The sequence below is a fragment of the Lethenteron reissneri genome, chromosome 64, assembly GCF_015708825.2.
Source record: "Lethenteron reissneri isolate LAM-NWPU_2019-01 chromosome 64, ASM1570882v1, whole genome shotgun sequence".
NCBI lineage: Eukaryota > Metazoa > Chordata > Hyperoartia > Petromyzontiformes > Petromyzontidae > Lethenteron > Lethenteron reissneri.
The window spans coordinates 2,481,946-2,497,649 of NC_083842.1; the positions used below are offsets into that span (position 1 = coordinate 2,481,946).

General features: G+C 48.3%; 1 protein-coding gene across 1 annotated transcript in view; it reads right to left on the reverse strand.

Moving 5' to 3' along the window:
* Positions 1 to 12,203, reverse strand: part of LOC133358962 (neogenin-like) — a 244,621-nt gene extending 232,418 nt beyond the window's left edge. Inside the window, 1 exon segment of the mRNA XM_061577335.1 lies at positions 11,546 to 12,203. Within this exon segment, the coding sequence (XP_061433319.1) occupies positions 11,546 to 11,651 (106 nt within the window). The 5' untranslated portion in view covers positions 11,652 to 12,203.
* Between the last annotated feature and the right edge of the window lie 3,501 nt (positions 12,204 to 15,704).

Sequence of the window (15,704 nt, forward strand, 5' to 3'; positions counted from 1 at the left end):
AAGGACAATGCACCATCAGAGTATGAGAGCTCGGGGCAAGCATCTACACTATGGGGACCTCATTTGCCAGTAAAAATATGATAATTGGTTCTTTACCCTTCTATCTGGCAACAAAACTGACACCTTTTTGCAAGGAGTCATGTTTGCATAGACCGCAATACCTGCAGTCATAAATACAAACAAAAGACATAACTCTGATAATGTGCACTGTCCTTGAAGTTGATTGGTCCACACCCGAGACAGCTTTCCTTCGAGCCTAGTCTCATATGGGTTGGACCAGATGACGCCAAAAGGCGCACAACTCAAGGACAATGCACCATCAGAGTATGAGAGCTCGGGGCAAGCATCTACACTATGGGGACCTCATTTGCAGTTGTCTGATTTGACCATCTGAAAGTGAAATTAATTGTTTTGCTCTGCATCTACATCAGCCATACAAAAAAAGATCATCACAGTCCATGGGCAGATATCCCATGGGTGTCCACTGCATATGTCATCGTTTGTTTCCACTGTCCTCTGCCTTGTGCTAATATGCTCAAGTAGTACACATCATTCTGGCACCAATCTTTTTTTTCGTCAAGACATTCTCTTTTAGGTCTTCATCTCTTTCCGGTTCCTTACATATTTCCAGTGACAATTTACATTTTCCTGTTGTTGTCATTGCTACACTTGTCCAATTGGTATGAGTTTTCTTCACTGCCTGCATCAGGTCTTCTATGTGCAACCTGGTTCTTACCTCTACATTGGTCACTCGTTGGGTCCAGTTTAGATGCCGTATTAATTTGTCACATTTGCTCAAATGTATTTTTTCTACGTATACCAAATTCGACGTATTCCAAAGCGGTTATATCTCGAGGTTCCACTATATTGTCATCAATATGACATAAGTATACCAAGTTTCAGTCGATACCACATTGGGAAGTGGGTTAAAATTGAGTTACAAGATTTGAGGATATGACAACAACAACGGACAGAGTGAGTTAATAGAAAGCGTGTAAAAAGGGAAGCATTGTTAAACTCATAAGTAAGGAATATTGTAGATTTGCATATAACACTGTAAAAAATACTGTACTGTGAATAAAACAAAAAATTAAGAAATAGGAATAGAAAAAAAATATTTTCACTTTCCCTGAATCTCGATGCTGGCTTGCTCGTTGGAAGGGGGGCAATGAGTCAACCCCCAATTGCACACACACACACGGAGTGGAGGGGGCACTCACGTGCACGCACATACACAAAACCCACGTGTAGCCTTAAGACACACACACACGCCAATACCAATACTCGCCATTCGTCACAAAGTGACGGTGACATCACCACGGCGTCTGTGCCAGGCCAGGTGCACTTTGAGGCCACGTGAAGTGTTGAAGGCTCGCTGACAGGAGGTCTCGGGACAGACCCAGGTGCCATGGGTTGGTTGACTGAAATGACTGTGCCCATTTGCTGCATTTTAGCTGCCCGGCTCTCCGCTCGTTGTTGTGAGCGTCACTCCTCTGCCCTCCGTTGTTGCTGGAGGGCGACTGCCTCCAACTGCCCAGCAGCGTCCTTCACGAACCTCCTCTGATTGAAGCCGATCTTGACACCGCTGATACCAGTCGTCGGCAAGTTCACTCAGTTCCGCATCCTCCCATACCGCATCAGTCCATCTCTTCTCCAGCCCATGTCGTGCCCGTTTAGCCCCCTCTATGCAGCCAAACAGAAGCTGATTGGGCATACGGTGGCTAGGCATGCGGGCTACATGACCCAGTGAGCACAGCCTTGCCTGCCAGAGGAGCTCACTGATGAGAATGTGTCCAGATCTTTCAAGGATTTGTGAGCGCCTCACACAATCCAGCCTGGTTAAACCCAGGATGGAACGTAGGCATGCCAGCTTAAATGTTTTTAACCGGTGCAGATGTTCCATTAGAGGGGTCCACGTTTCGCAAGCATAGAGAAGGGAGGGCATGACTGTGGCCAAGACCCAAAGCTTCGTGTGGAGTGACAGACCAGGTAGCTTCCACACAGCATTGCGCAGCCGATGACACGATAATACCGCCCGACTGATTCAGGGTGAGACCTCTGCTGTCAAACCGGAGCTGGTCATAAGCACACTGCCCAGGTATGGGAAGCTCTCTACTCTCTCCACAACTGCTCCATCACTAATGGGGAGCTGAGGGAGTGGAGTGTTTGGTGACACAAAATACCCAGGCAGGTGCTTGCTTTTGGTGGGGCTGATGGTAAGACCCCACCTCTTCGTGGCACACTCCAAGTTCAGCAGCAGCACCTCCAACTCCTCCTCTGAGTGAGCAGCAATTATCAGATCATCAGCATACGTAACATAGTTGACCAATAGGGAGCCATCCCTAGACCGCACCCGGGCATCGATGAGCCTCCCGTTGTATCTGTAACAGATGGAAATTTTTTCGGTACATCCATGGAAAGCTTCTCGAACTACGTGTTCAAAGATGATGTTAAATAATGGGGGAGCCAGAGGACATCCCTATCGCACAAGGTGAACAGGGAATGGCTCTGACTCCTGACCACGTAGCTTTACTCGGGCCTGCCCGCCATCATGAAGGCCCTTAATGATTGTGAGCAGAGTCAAGGAGTCTGAACGCACGAAGAACTGCCCACTGCCCTGGCCTACTGATGGTATCATAGGCCTTGACCAGGTCAATAAAGCAGAGATGTAGGTCTTGTTGGAATTCCCTACACCTCTGCTGTAGCAGACTGGAGAATATTGCATCTGTGCAGGACTGCCCTGGTCTGAAACCACATTGGGGCTCCGCAAGTATCTCCTTGGCGTGCCTGGCAAGGCGATGTTGAATAATCCTTGCCAGGACCTTTCCCGGCACACTAAGGACAGAAATGCCCCCGTAATTGTTACAATCTGTGCGGCCCCCCTTCTTAAAGAGGGGGACCACCAGGCCATCCTTCCAATCCTGCTGAACCTGTCCTCTGGTCCAGACAGATGTGATGATGTCATGTAGGGCAGTATCCACACAGACACCACCCTCTCTCAACATTTGCTTGGCAGATCATATCTACCTGGCGTTTTTCCTGGTCTTAGACTCAAGATTGCCCCTCGTATTTCCTCCACAGATAGCACCTCAGCCAACCACTCAGAAGGGATAGTTACTTCTGCTAATTCATGAGGCAAAGCAGCCCTACAACACACTCAATTTCACACACACACAACAAATATCCCCCGTATCGCCTCAACAGACAATAGGAGCAAGTGCTGTTAGCGAGCACCTATGAAGGCCAGCACGGCACAGGAGGAGGTGGGTTGCCAACACCATGCCCAGCTGCTTTTGTCTCCCCAGTGGTGGTGTTTGCACACCAGGTACTCATTTGAGGTTGAGTCGACCTAGGGGAGGCCCAGGACCAGTTCAGATAATCGTCACTGGTGTTCGCCATGAGCGGGTATCGAACTCGGGTTACCTCTTTCGTAGCACACGCAGCACGCTAACCACTACACTTACTTTCACACACATGCACATGTGCACAAATGCATACACACAATAACACTCACTCCCAGCGCGAAGTTGACTCATTACATTTCGTGGACGATCGTTCCACTGCACAAAATAGCTCCTGGTGGTTCAGTTTGCACGTATGAGTTCGAGTCTTAAGTCAATGTAAAAAAGAGATATATTTTATGGAAACTGGTTCGTAAGTGCAGGTGTTCGTAAGTCGGGTGTTCGTAAGTCAATGACTGCCTGTACATGAATCCACAGTTGGGCAGTCTGCGGTTGGCAAGGGATTGCTGTACATTTCAATCACATGTATAGAAAGTGTAGTTTTGCATAGTCATATGCAAATTAGGGGTTTCTTTTTCAACAGTTCTCTGATACAATTTAACCAATCACACTTCATCCTGGGCATACAATATGCACACTTGAAATGGGGGTACAAGTAATACTGTATAATTCATATAAACCAGTTCAACTTTATTCTGATGAAATTGCATTTCTTCCATATTTTCCATAGTGACCACAAGTATCAAATGAGCTAAAAGCAATCTAATCTTCGGCACGTGTCGTCTTGGATTCAGGAATATGGCAGAGTTACAATTCATGTTCCGTAAATCGATGAGTTCCAGCTTATTTAGCTAGTAATGTAGGACTGAAACTCAGCATTCCATACATTTGCATGGAATCATTACAAAACTTAAAAAAAATTCTACAAATTTATTAAACATTTATTAAAATAACTCACATTGGTCAATAACACTGCCTAAAAATAAAAACATATAATGGACGACGTATTGGGCAATGGTCCTTATTCATAGCACATGCACTTCATTAAACAACGTCTGGTAGGAACGTTGGGTTGCTCGGTCAATGGCCAGGGTCAATGGTGGCATGGTGTATTCCGCAAATATGCCCGACTGAGGGCGGGCACAAGCCGGCGTGAGTAGGTTAAACGTTGAGTTTTATAAGGGCACCACGGGGTGACCAGCCCCTCCCCACCCACCCCCCACCCAGCCGCACCCTCCCTACCCAGCCGCACCCTCCCCACCCAGCCCCTCCCCACCCTCCTCACCCAGCCCCTCCCCACCCTCCCCTCCCCACCCAGCCCCACCCTCCCCATCCAGCCACTCCCCATCCAGCCCCTCCCCATCCAGCCCCTCCCCACCCTCCCCACCCCACCCAGCCCCTCCCTCCCTAACCAGCCCCTCCCTGCACGACGGACGGACAGGACACAATAATCCCCTGTGGGCTGGTGTAACCAGGAGGTTCCTACCAGTGTAGGACTTGAAATATGACGCGCCACGCGTTCTGTTGTTCTGTTGCTATGCAAGCGAGCAGTGTACAGTGGGGGGTATCTGAGGACGGGGTTGTTGTTGTCGGGCGTGAGGGAGACGTCGTTAAGATGGGCGACAGGTGTTAGGGGTAACCGAGGACGCAGGCCGGTGATTGGTTAGGATGGTGAGTAGTTAATGACCGGCGCCGCTCTGGCAGGAATAACAAGGTCACGTGAGGCTGGGGGCCTGGGGGCGAGTGGCGAAGCGGGGGGTGAGATAATTGAGTGGGACTGATTGGTGTGGGGATAAAGGATAGTGTAACGGAGAGACGGGAGTCTTGATTGGGATGGGAGCTGGAGCGGTTGGTGCCAGGGAGAGAGACAGAGCAGCAGTGAGTAGAGAAGATACGATAAGGGTAGCAGTGGATAGAGATAGGATAGAGTACGGTAACAGTGGATAGAGATAGGATAGAGTACGGTAACAGTGGATAGAGAGAGCGTAGAGAGATAGGACAGAGTACGTTAGCAGTGGGGAGAGAGAACGCAGAGTGCGGTAGCAGTGCATCGGAGGAATACAGAGTAGGGTAGCAGCGGAGTAACGGACCTTGGGAGAGCAGGAGAGCGAACGGAGAGACATAGAGTGTCGTTGATGGCGGATAGTGTAACGGAGCGCACGGGGAGACACGGAGCGGTGATGAGGAGAAGGTGTGAACTCTAAAGTGCGAATAAACGGAACGAGAAAGACAACCGGAGTACGAGTCCTACACCAGTATTAACTTATCTCATTTGCAACCCTAACACCAGTGACTCCTATTATCCGCGGGAAAAGTAGGGTCCGCGAAAACGTCAAATACCTTGGCTATATTCTTCCAATAATCAGCCATCAACCTCAAATGTCCCCATAGGTTACAGCGGAACGGTTCCAATTATCTGCAAATTAATCGCAGTTAAGAGGAGCCGCGCAGCAATCCACTCCAATTATGTGTGGGTTATCAGCAGTGTTTTACACCGAAAAATCCCATAGTTATAAGGCGAGAAGAGACACTGAAATGTGATCTGATCCAAGCATGTGCCGCACACAGAAACGGAAATATATAGAGAAATACAGAGACGCACAGAGAGACATGCACAGAGACACAATGACAAGGAGACAGACACAGAAACGGATGCATAGGTACAGAGCTTTTAAGACACTGACAGACACCAACACACAAAGGCACGGAAACATACAGACATTGAGATTCACAAGAATACGAAGACACCCACAGAACACGGCAACACACACAATGACATGGAGACAAAGAGAGAGACAGAGACATACGCAGAACATGGAGATAGAGACACAGGGACAGCCTTGGAGAGACCCACTGAAGCACAGGAACAAAAACACAGACAAATTGAAAGTCACGGAGACACGCAGAGACACATAGACACACTGACACAAGGATTCAGAGACACGAAAATACCCACAGGGACACGGAGACAAAACACAGTCAATGATACATAGAGACGAAGATACATTGAAATATAGACAAGCACAAATACAGACACACACACAAAAACGGAGAAACATCGCAAAAGATCCAGACACTGAGACAGAAAAACGGACACAAATAATGAAAATCAGCATATTAATATGCCAAAATGTAATCGGTGTATATATCGCCTGCCATGCAAACATGAGCTCGTATGCAAGAAGATGAATTGTTGAGTCTCGAGACCACGAGGCCTTTATCCAGCAGTGGATTTGATCAAGGAGCGTATACTCGTCACTGTGTCTTTCTGTGTCTGTCGGTGTTTCCATATGTGAGTATATCTGTGTATTTCCAGTAACCACATAAAAAAAAGGTAAAACACACTTACTGGTTTCCCCCACATATAAAATTGTCAAGTAAGAAACATTTTTTTTTTTTACGGAGAAAGGAAACCGATCTAGAGTTCTCTCTCTCTATTATTTTTGCCGATCAGTCAGTTTCTCAAATGTATCTGTAACCTGGGACCAGAGTCCCAACAATGCAGTTCTCGAGGAATCGTGGATGTTTTTTGTTCCATCATATAATATATGAAATCAATTCTAGATTTGAAGCTTTCGTGACTGCAAGGATTCATATTCTTAGGTTTTTTTTAAATGTGACTTTACCGAAAAAAACCTAAGAATATAATATATGAAATCATTGGCAAAGACCAAGAACGGTTGATTCCTAGCTGTTTTTGCATATAATGGCATGTATACAGCACATGTTCGCGTGCAAATCGTGAGCAGCGTTGCGGACCGCCAATGTTAATTTCTTCCATAAACATCAATGGAAGCTCCACGCGGCCACCAAACTCCCCTGAGGTGGGGGGGGGGGGCCCAAGGCTGCAAAATCCGAGTTACAATATTCGCGTACAGGTATACTGCACTGCTATTTGCTGATAGTGTAAAGCAGTAAAGTGGTGTCAAATTTTTCTTTAAATTATCATTGTACAGTATCCAATTTGACATCGCGTGAAGCGCCCCAATTTACGTGATCGTGCTTATACAGCAAACCAATGAGTGCATTGACGTTTCCGGAAAACGCAGCAATGCGTGCGAGTTGGTGTACATAATGCGGCCCTTCTTAAATACTGGCAGAAACTCAAATGATGTAGACACTCGACTGGGCTAATAATGATTTGAAGCTTTCGTGACTGCAGGGATCCATACTCTTTGGTTCTTTCGGTAAAGGCACGTAGGTAGAAATAAAATCAAACGAATCACGACGTTTCGATCGCAACACAAGCAATCTTCATCAGGTGGAACAACCACAGCAAGAAAAAATGCAGAAGTGAGCATGTGGTTGTTCCACCTGATGAAGATTGCTTGTGTTGCGATCGAAACGTCGCGATTCGTTTGATTTTATTTCTACCTACGTGACTTTACCGGTAGAACCAAAGATTACTGGCCTGAAAAAATATATATTTTTATTATTATTTATTTTTTACCTACGTGACTTTACCGACAAAACCTAAGAGTATGAATCCTTGCAGTCACGAAAGCTTCAAATCTAGAATTACTCGCCTGGGCTGTCTTATTTTTTTTGACCGGGTCTGTCACACGCAGATCTCGACACATTCGCTGAATTGTGTTTAAAGGCACAGAAACGATGGAAATAACGAGCATATTCTCGACTAGGATATATACATGGACGTGAGCATACTCACGCTGCAGTTTACATAAGTCGCGTACCACATCATGTACATGTCCTGTAGTAGAACAAGCTGAAACTGTAATCTTTTCCTTCCCGTCAAGTGCGAGAATGTGTTTTGGGTATTAATCTGTCAGGACGAGCAACGCCGTTCGTCGACAATATTAGTAGACAACTCGTTTAGATGTGAATAGCCCAAAATTAAGAATGTCCGCCCTCGTGAACCCAACGCTTTCGGCGTAAAAGCAGCCACACGTGCTACGTTTACCACCCTAATAAAATAGACAATCCTCTAGAATGTCGTGAGCGCACAAAAGGGAGGGGCGAGAGACCGCCTTGTGTGTGGTTTTTTTGTGTGTTCTCTCCCTCTCTCTCCCACCTCCCCCCTTCTCTCTCCCCGTCGGTCGGGAGAGGAGATCCGTCCTGAATATTAAAACCCCGGGGTGTAAGTTACCCCCCCCCCCACCTCGAGCAGAAAAGAACGCGGGCCAAATGCGCGCAGTGCGTGCAGCGTTTCTGTCCGTCGCCCCACCACCATCCACCACCCACCACCACCCACCCTGCATACCTGTCGCGATTTACATATAAATAACCCCAAATGTCAAGCCGCTAGTGACGCTAACACGGCGAGACTCCATTGACTCTGGGGTTCACTTAGCGACGAGGCTACCGCCGTGCGCGCGCAGCGCTTGGTGCGGATTCTCGTGCATTGGGTGAACGCGTGAGACGCGCGCACGCCGATGCACACACACACACACGCTGATGCACACACAAGCACTGGTGCACACACACTGGTGCACACACACACTGACACACACACGCGCTGATACGCACACACACACTGATGCACACACACACTGATACACACACACACTGATGCACACACACTCGCTGATGCACACACACACTGATACACACACACGCTGACACACACACACTGATGCACACACACACACACTGACACACACACACTGACACACACACGCTGATACGCACACACACTGATACACACAAACACACTGGTGCACACACACACACTGGTGCACACACACACACACTGGTACACACACACACTGATGCACAAACACACTGATACACACACACGCTGATACACACACACACACACTGATACACACACACACTGATGCACACACACACGCTGATGCACACACACACTGATACACACACACACTGGTGCACACACACACTGGTGCACACACACACACTGATACACACACACACTGATGCACACACACACTGATACACACACACTGGTGCACACACACTCGCTGATACACACACACACTGGTGCACACCCACACATACTTATGCACACACACACTGATACACACACACGCTGATACACACACACACTGGTGCACACACACACACACACTGACACACACACTGACACACACACACGCTGATACGCACACACACTGATACACACACACACACTGATGCACACACACACTGGTGCACACACACACACTGGTGCACACACACACTGATGCACACACACACGCTGATGCACACACACACACTGATGCACACACACACACACTGATGCACACACACACATTGATGCACACACACACGCGGATACACACACACACTCTGATACACACACACAGGTGTACACACACACTGGTGCACACACACACACTGGTGCACACACACACACTGGTGCACACACACACACACTGGTGCGCACAGACACGCTGATGCACACACACACGCTGATGCACACACACACTGGTGCACACAGACACGCTGATACACACACACGCCGGTGCACACACACACGCACACACGCGTCGGCGCGCACACACACACGCCGGTGCACACACACACACATGCACACACACGCCGGTGCACACACACGCGCCGATACACAACAACGACCAACCCGTGTATTGCCTTAATAGAGTGTTGGGACAGGTGCTATTAGCGAGCACTTATGAAGGCCTGCACGGTCCTCTAGGGGGTGGGTGACCAGCACCACACCACGCCCGACCGCCTTTGTCTCTCCAGTGGCGATGTTTTACACACTGAACCGGGTCGACCTCGGGAAGGCACGGGACCGGATCAGATGCTCGTCGCCGGTGTCGGCCGTGAGCGGGAATCGAACTCGCGTGGCGAGGTTCCGAGCGCAGCGCGCTAAGCGCTACGCAAACACACCCAGTGCACACACAGTGCACACACACACACCCAGTGCACACACAGTGCACACCCAACACCAGTGCACACACACACACAGTGCACACACACACACCCAGTGCACACCCAGTGCACACACACACACAGTGCACACACACACACCCAGTGCACACACAGTGCACACACACACACAGTGCACACACACACACCCAGTGCACACCCAGTGCACACACACACACCCAGTGCACACACACACACCCAGTGCACACACACACACCCAGTGCACACACCCAGTGCACACACAGTGCACACACACACACAGTGCACACACAGTGCACACACACACACCCAGTGCACACACCCAGTGCACACACGCTTGTACCCACACACACCCAGTGCACACACGCTTGTACCCACACACACACAGTGCACATACGCTTGTACCCACACACACAGTGCACACACGCTTGTACCTACACACACACGCTTGTACCCACACACACACGCTTGTACACACACGCTTGTACCCACACACACACGCGAGTTAACACGTACACACTCGCGTAAGCGCACTTGCCCCCATGGCAGACAAACGAGCAGCAGCAGCAGCAGCAGTGCGCGCACGCGTTTGTGCGCGTTCCCTCTGGCGCGCGCCACCGTAAGGGCGCCTTCTGCCGTGTCCTGCCCTGCAGTGACGCCCCTGCGTGTCCACACACGCGCACGTGTGCGTGCATGCGCACACACACACGTGCACACACACGTGCACGTGTGCACACACACACACACGTGTGCACGCGCGCGCACACACACACGTGCACACACACGCGCACGTGTGCACACACACACACACGTGTGCACGCACGCGCACACACACACGTGTGCACGCACGCGCACACACACACACAACCGCGCGCGCGCACACACACACGTGCGTGTGCGCACACACACACACGTGCGTGTGCGCACACACACACACGTGCGTGTGCGCACACGTACGCACACACACACACATCAGTGCACACACACACGCACACACATACGCACACGTGCGCAGGGGCCGTTCGTTGCGAGACGTGTGCGAACGCGTGCGACAGCAGCACGGGTATGCGCGTACACACACACACACACACGTCCTTTACGCGTAACATGTATTACGTGTAAGTGTGATCGTCCTCGACAGCACCAATGATGTCCACCCGTGAGACCGGCGGACATCACTTCTCGGCTTGCCTGGGGAGCAGCGAGCAAACAAGCGGCACATCTAGAAATAGGAGTCATTTAATGAAGGGCGACGCGGGTTGCATCCGAGGAGGTGGTGGTGGTGTGTGTGTGTGCAGACGTGCATTGGTGAGATTACACACTCTTGACACACACGCACACACGGGTGAGAGTGGGGGGGGGGGGAGCTGCTCCACAAACACGGCACACACACACACACATGGGGGGGGTGTGGGGGCGAAGAAAAGAAAGAAACGCCGCAAAACACTCACGCGTGAAGACGGCCCAGCCCAGGAGCAGCAGCGCCGATCCCAGGTGATGGGTAAGAGTCCCGGGAGGCCGGCACCTCGACGCGCGCTCCTCTTCCCTCGACGGCATCGCTTGCCCTGCGACCGCTATACGGTCGCCGGCAGCAGCCGATGGAAGGGCTAAATCCCGGTTAGTCCACACAAAACATCCCCCCCCTGCCACGCAACCCCAAACCCCCCGCAGGGCTACCCGGGGTGTAACGCCAAGGAGACCGCTGCAGTCACGGCAGGGCACGGTGGACCGACAAGTAGCCAGGAGGTTGTGTGCTGCCGTGGGATGAGCGGTGGTGTTGGCAGTCGTAAATGAGCGTGGAGTTAAAACGACGAGCAAGAAATCCCGACGCGACCAGACGGAAGCTCGCAATGCGAAACGATGCCTTGTATCTGCAGAGGCGGTGACAAAACGCGGCGAAGAGTTCGCCGCTCAGGAACGAGGATCACAAAGAGTCCGGAACGGGGTTTCCCTTATCTCGCGCCACCGTCGTGGTGCTGCTGCTGCTGCTGCAGGATCCTCTGAGCACGAAGGGAACTCTCCTGTGGAGTGACGGCCACGGCGAGGAGGCGTGCTGGGCAGGGAAGCATTGCGGCTCCCGGGCGGGTGTCTGCAGGGCGGAGTGGTCCGTGCTGCTGCTGCTGCGCGAGCGGCGCCTGCGGGCGCAGCGCAGCTGGAGAAGGAGCGGGATGGAGCGCGGAGCGGAGCGCGGACGAATCTCGGGCCGCAGAGCGCGGCGCCACCTATCGGCGGCTCGGTCACTCAGCCCACCCCGGGTGAATTTTAAAGGGCAAAAAAGTATAACCCGTAAAAACAAAGTTTTTCACTATAAATCCTTTATATGCGTGGCGGCTAGAGTCCTCTCGTCCTCTGGCTTGAGATGGCTGCCACCTATGGGTCAGATGATTGTCTGCCAGTATTAAGCAATTGGTAATTAAATATTTAATTTGTTTTCCATAAACAGTGTAAAATTTTGGAAATTTTTTTCCACGAACATTAATTGTCTCGCACAACGAGTCTGTGTGCAAAATGTCAGCTCGATTGGATCACGGGAAGTGGGTTAAAAACGACCGAAAGATTTGCACGGTCGTAAGCAAGCAAGCACGCAAGCAAGCAAGCGAACTTAATATAAAGGATTTAAAAAGCACGTGGGACTTCCATTCAGACGATGTGAATAAAGAAGTTTCGCTCGATTTTTCGGTGTCAAATTCTTCTTTAACTCTCAAGAATTGTAATGACTGGACAAAGCGCGCTTCCACCTGGAGTTGGAATAATGTTTTAATATCTTGGGTGGAGCACCCAATTCCTACCTCACTCAGCCCACCCAAGTGAATTTTAAACGACAAAAAAGCACGTGGGACTTCCATTCAGACGATGCGAATAAAGAAGCGTTTACTACATTTATCGTGCCAAAATCTTCTTTAACTCTCAAGAATTGCAACGACTGCACAAAGCGCACTACCATCTGGAGTTGAAATCATGTTTTCATATCTTGGGTGGCGCACCCAATTCCTACCTCACTGTGCTTTATCGACAAATGTATACTATTATGAAAAATAATAATCGTTTCAGCCTTTCTGGCAATAGCACAGGTGTTAAGATGTTCAACACACACAATAGATACCTTTTGCAAGGCATCAAATCTGCATTAACCACACATACGTTGGGAAAAAATATGCAAACAAACATGTTCTGATAATTAATCTATGCATTTTGTTTGAAACAGATTGGCCTACACCAGAAACAGCCTTCTTTATGCCCTTGTCTCACCTGTGTCAGACCAGAGAATGCCAAAGGCGACCAGTACATAGACAATGTAAGTATCAGAGCACTTAAAGCTCGGGTATGGCAGTTATATCTATAGGACATTTTATACCATACTCTTTGGTTCTTTCTACCTACGTGACTTTACCGAAAGAACCAAAGAGTATGGATTCCTGCAGTCACGAAAGCTTCAAATCAAGATTTTATAATATGTTCAACGACCATAATGCAGGTCAAAACACTTATCTTTCTGCTTCCCTTCCCTCGTTACTTTTCCCAAGGTCGTATAACCTTGACAGCACCATCACCAGTCTTATAGCCATCATCCAGTACCGTCTAATTACTACCACCACGTGTGTGTGTGTGTGAGACTTCTACGCATGTAAATGAACTGTGCTTTATATTTTTAGCATTATTGTGTGTTTTGGAAGTATCTATTTGAGCACCATACAATGCAAATACTATTCTTATTTTCAAACACCAGTTTCATTGCTTTCTCATGTAGTTTTTATTGTATTTAATTTACGTGCTTGATAACAGCCTCTTGTTTGCTAAAACAAGTCTGTAACAGCACATGCTATGATATGGGGGTCAGTATATTTTTTTAACCAAAATAATTTAAACAAATGCATGACAAGAGTGATCTGAAAATTAATCAGGCATTGTCCAACACATACCCAAATAACATTAATAATATTGTTTACCTAACTAATGCCAAATTCTCAAAGGTACAAATCATGGATTTTCCCCCTTTTTAAATCCTTTATATTAAGTTCGCTTGCTTGCTTGCGTGCTTGCGTGTTTGCGTGCTTGCATGCTTGCTTGCTTACGACCGTGCAAACTTTTCGGTCGTTTTTAAACCCACTTCCCGTGATCCAATCGAGCTGACATTTTGCACACAGACTCGTTGTGCGAGACAATTAATGTTCGTGAAATTTTTTTCTCCAAAATTTTACACTGTTTAGGGAAAACAAATTAAATATTTAATTACCAATTGTTTAATACTGCAGACAATCATCTGACCCATAGGTGGCAGCCATCTCAAGCCAGAGGACGAGAGGACTCTAGCCGCCACGCATATAAAGGATTTAGAGTGAAAAACTTTGTTTTTACGGGTTATACTTATTACAAATAATTTCCAAATCAACGAATACGTTTATTGTAATAGGAAGAAAGTTAAGACTATTTGAAAACCCAATATTATCATACTTCCTACTATATTAGAACATGGTTTGAGTGACTTCCTGCCTGGATTCATGTCTGCCTGGCGTGCGGCTAATTGCGCCCGCGTAGTGATAACATCACCTCACACATCTCCGTAATGATGGCACTCACATCCCACATTGTGGAACCGTAGATTAATCGCATGCTTGTTTACCCAGGAAAAGTCTGAGTCTCAAAGACTCTTATTCATGAGGTTTCTACCACGTTTTGTCAACTGTCAAATGGAGTATATTTTATATGAAAAAATGAAGTGGGTTTTATCCATAGATTTGGTTAGGAAAAATAGTCAACCCATCCATAGGATGAGTTGGTATTAGCTTGTATTCTTTGGGTCTTTCAAGTAAAGCCATGCAGATAAAAAAAAAATATCACGACATTTAGATCGCAACACCAGCAATCGTCATCAGGTGAAAAAATAGCGGGAGAGCTACTGGGGCAGGAAACAAGTATTACCCGTAAAAACAAAGTTTTTCACTCTAAATCCTTTATATGCGTGGCGGCTAGAGTCCTCTCGTCCTCTGGCTTGAGATGGCTGCAATCTATGGGTCAGATGATTGTCTGCCAGTATTAAGCAATTGGTAATTAAATATTTAATTTGTTTTCCATAAACAGTGTAAAATTTTGGAAAAACATTTTCACTAAAATTAATTGTCACACACAACGAGTCTGTGTGGAAAATGTCAGCTCGATTGGATCACGGGAAGTGGGTTAAAGAACGAGCGAAAGATTGGCACGGTCCTAAGCAAGCAAGCGAACTTAATATAAAGGATTTAAAATATATTCGCCTGTGGAGGACTGCGGGGATCGATCCCGCGACCTTTGGCATGGGAAGCGAGGGCGCTACCAACTGCGCTACTCCGCCACGGCCTGTGGAGGGGTTACGCTCTGGGCTCCTATACTGTGACGTTCAGCCAAAGCCATGAATGAGTTCTATTTGAATAAATGTAAAATATTTTTTTTTGCCTAAAAAGTGTAAAATTTTTGAAAAAAATTTTCACGAACATTAATTGTCTGTCACAACGAGTCTGTGTGGAAAATGTCAGCTCGATTGGATCACGGGAAGTGGGTTAAAAACGACCGAAAGATTTGCACGGTCGTAAGCAAGCAAGCACGCAAGCAAGCACGCAAGCAAGCAAGCACGCA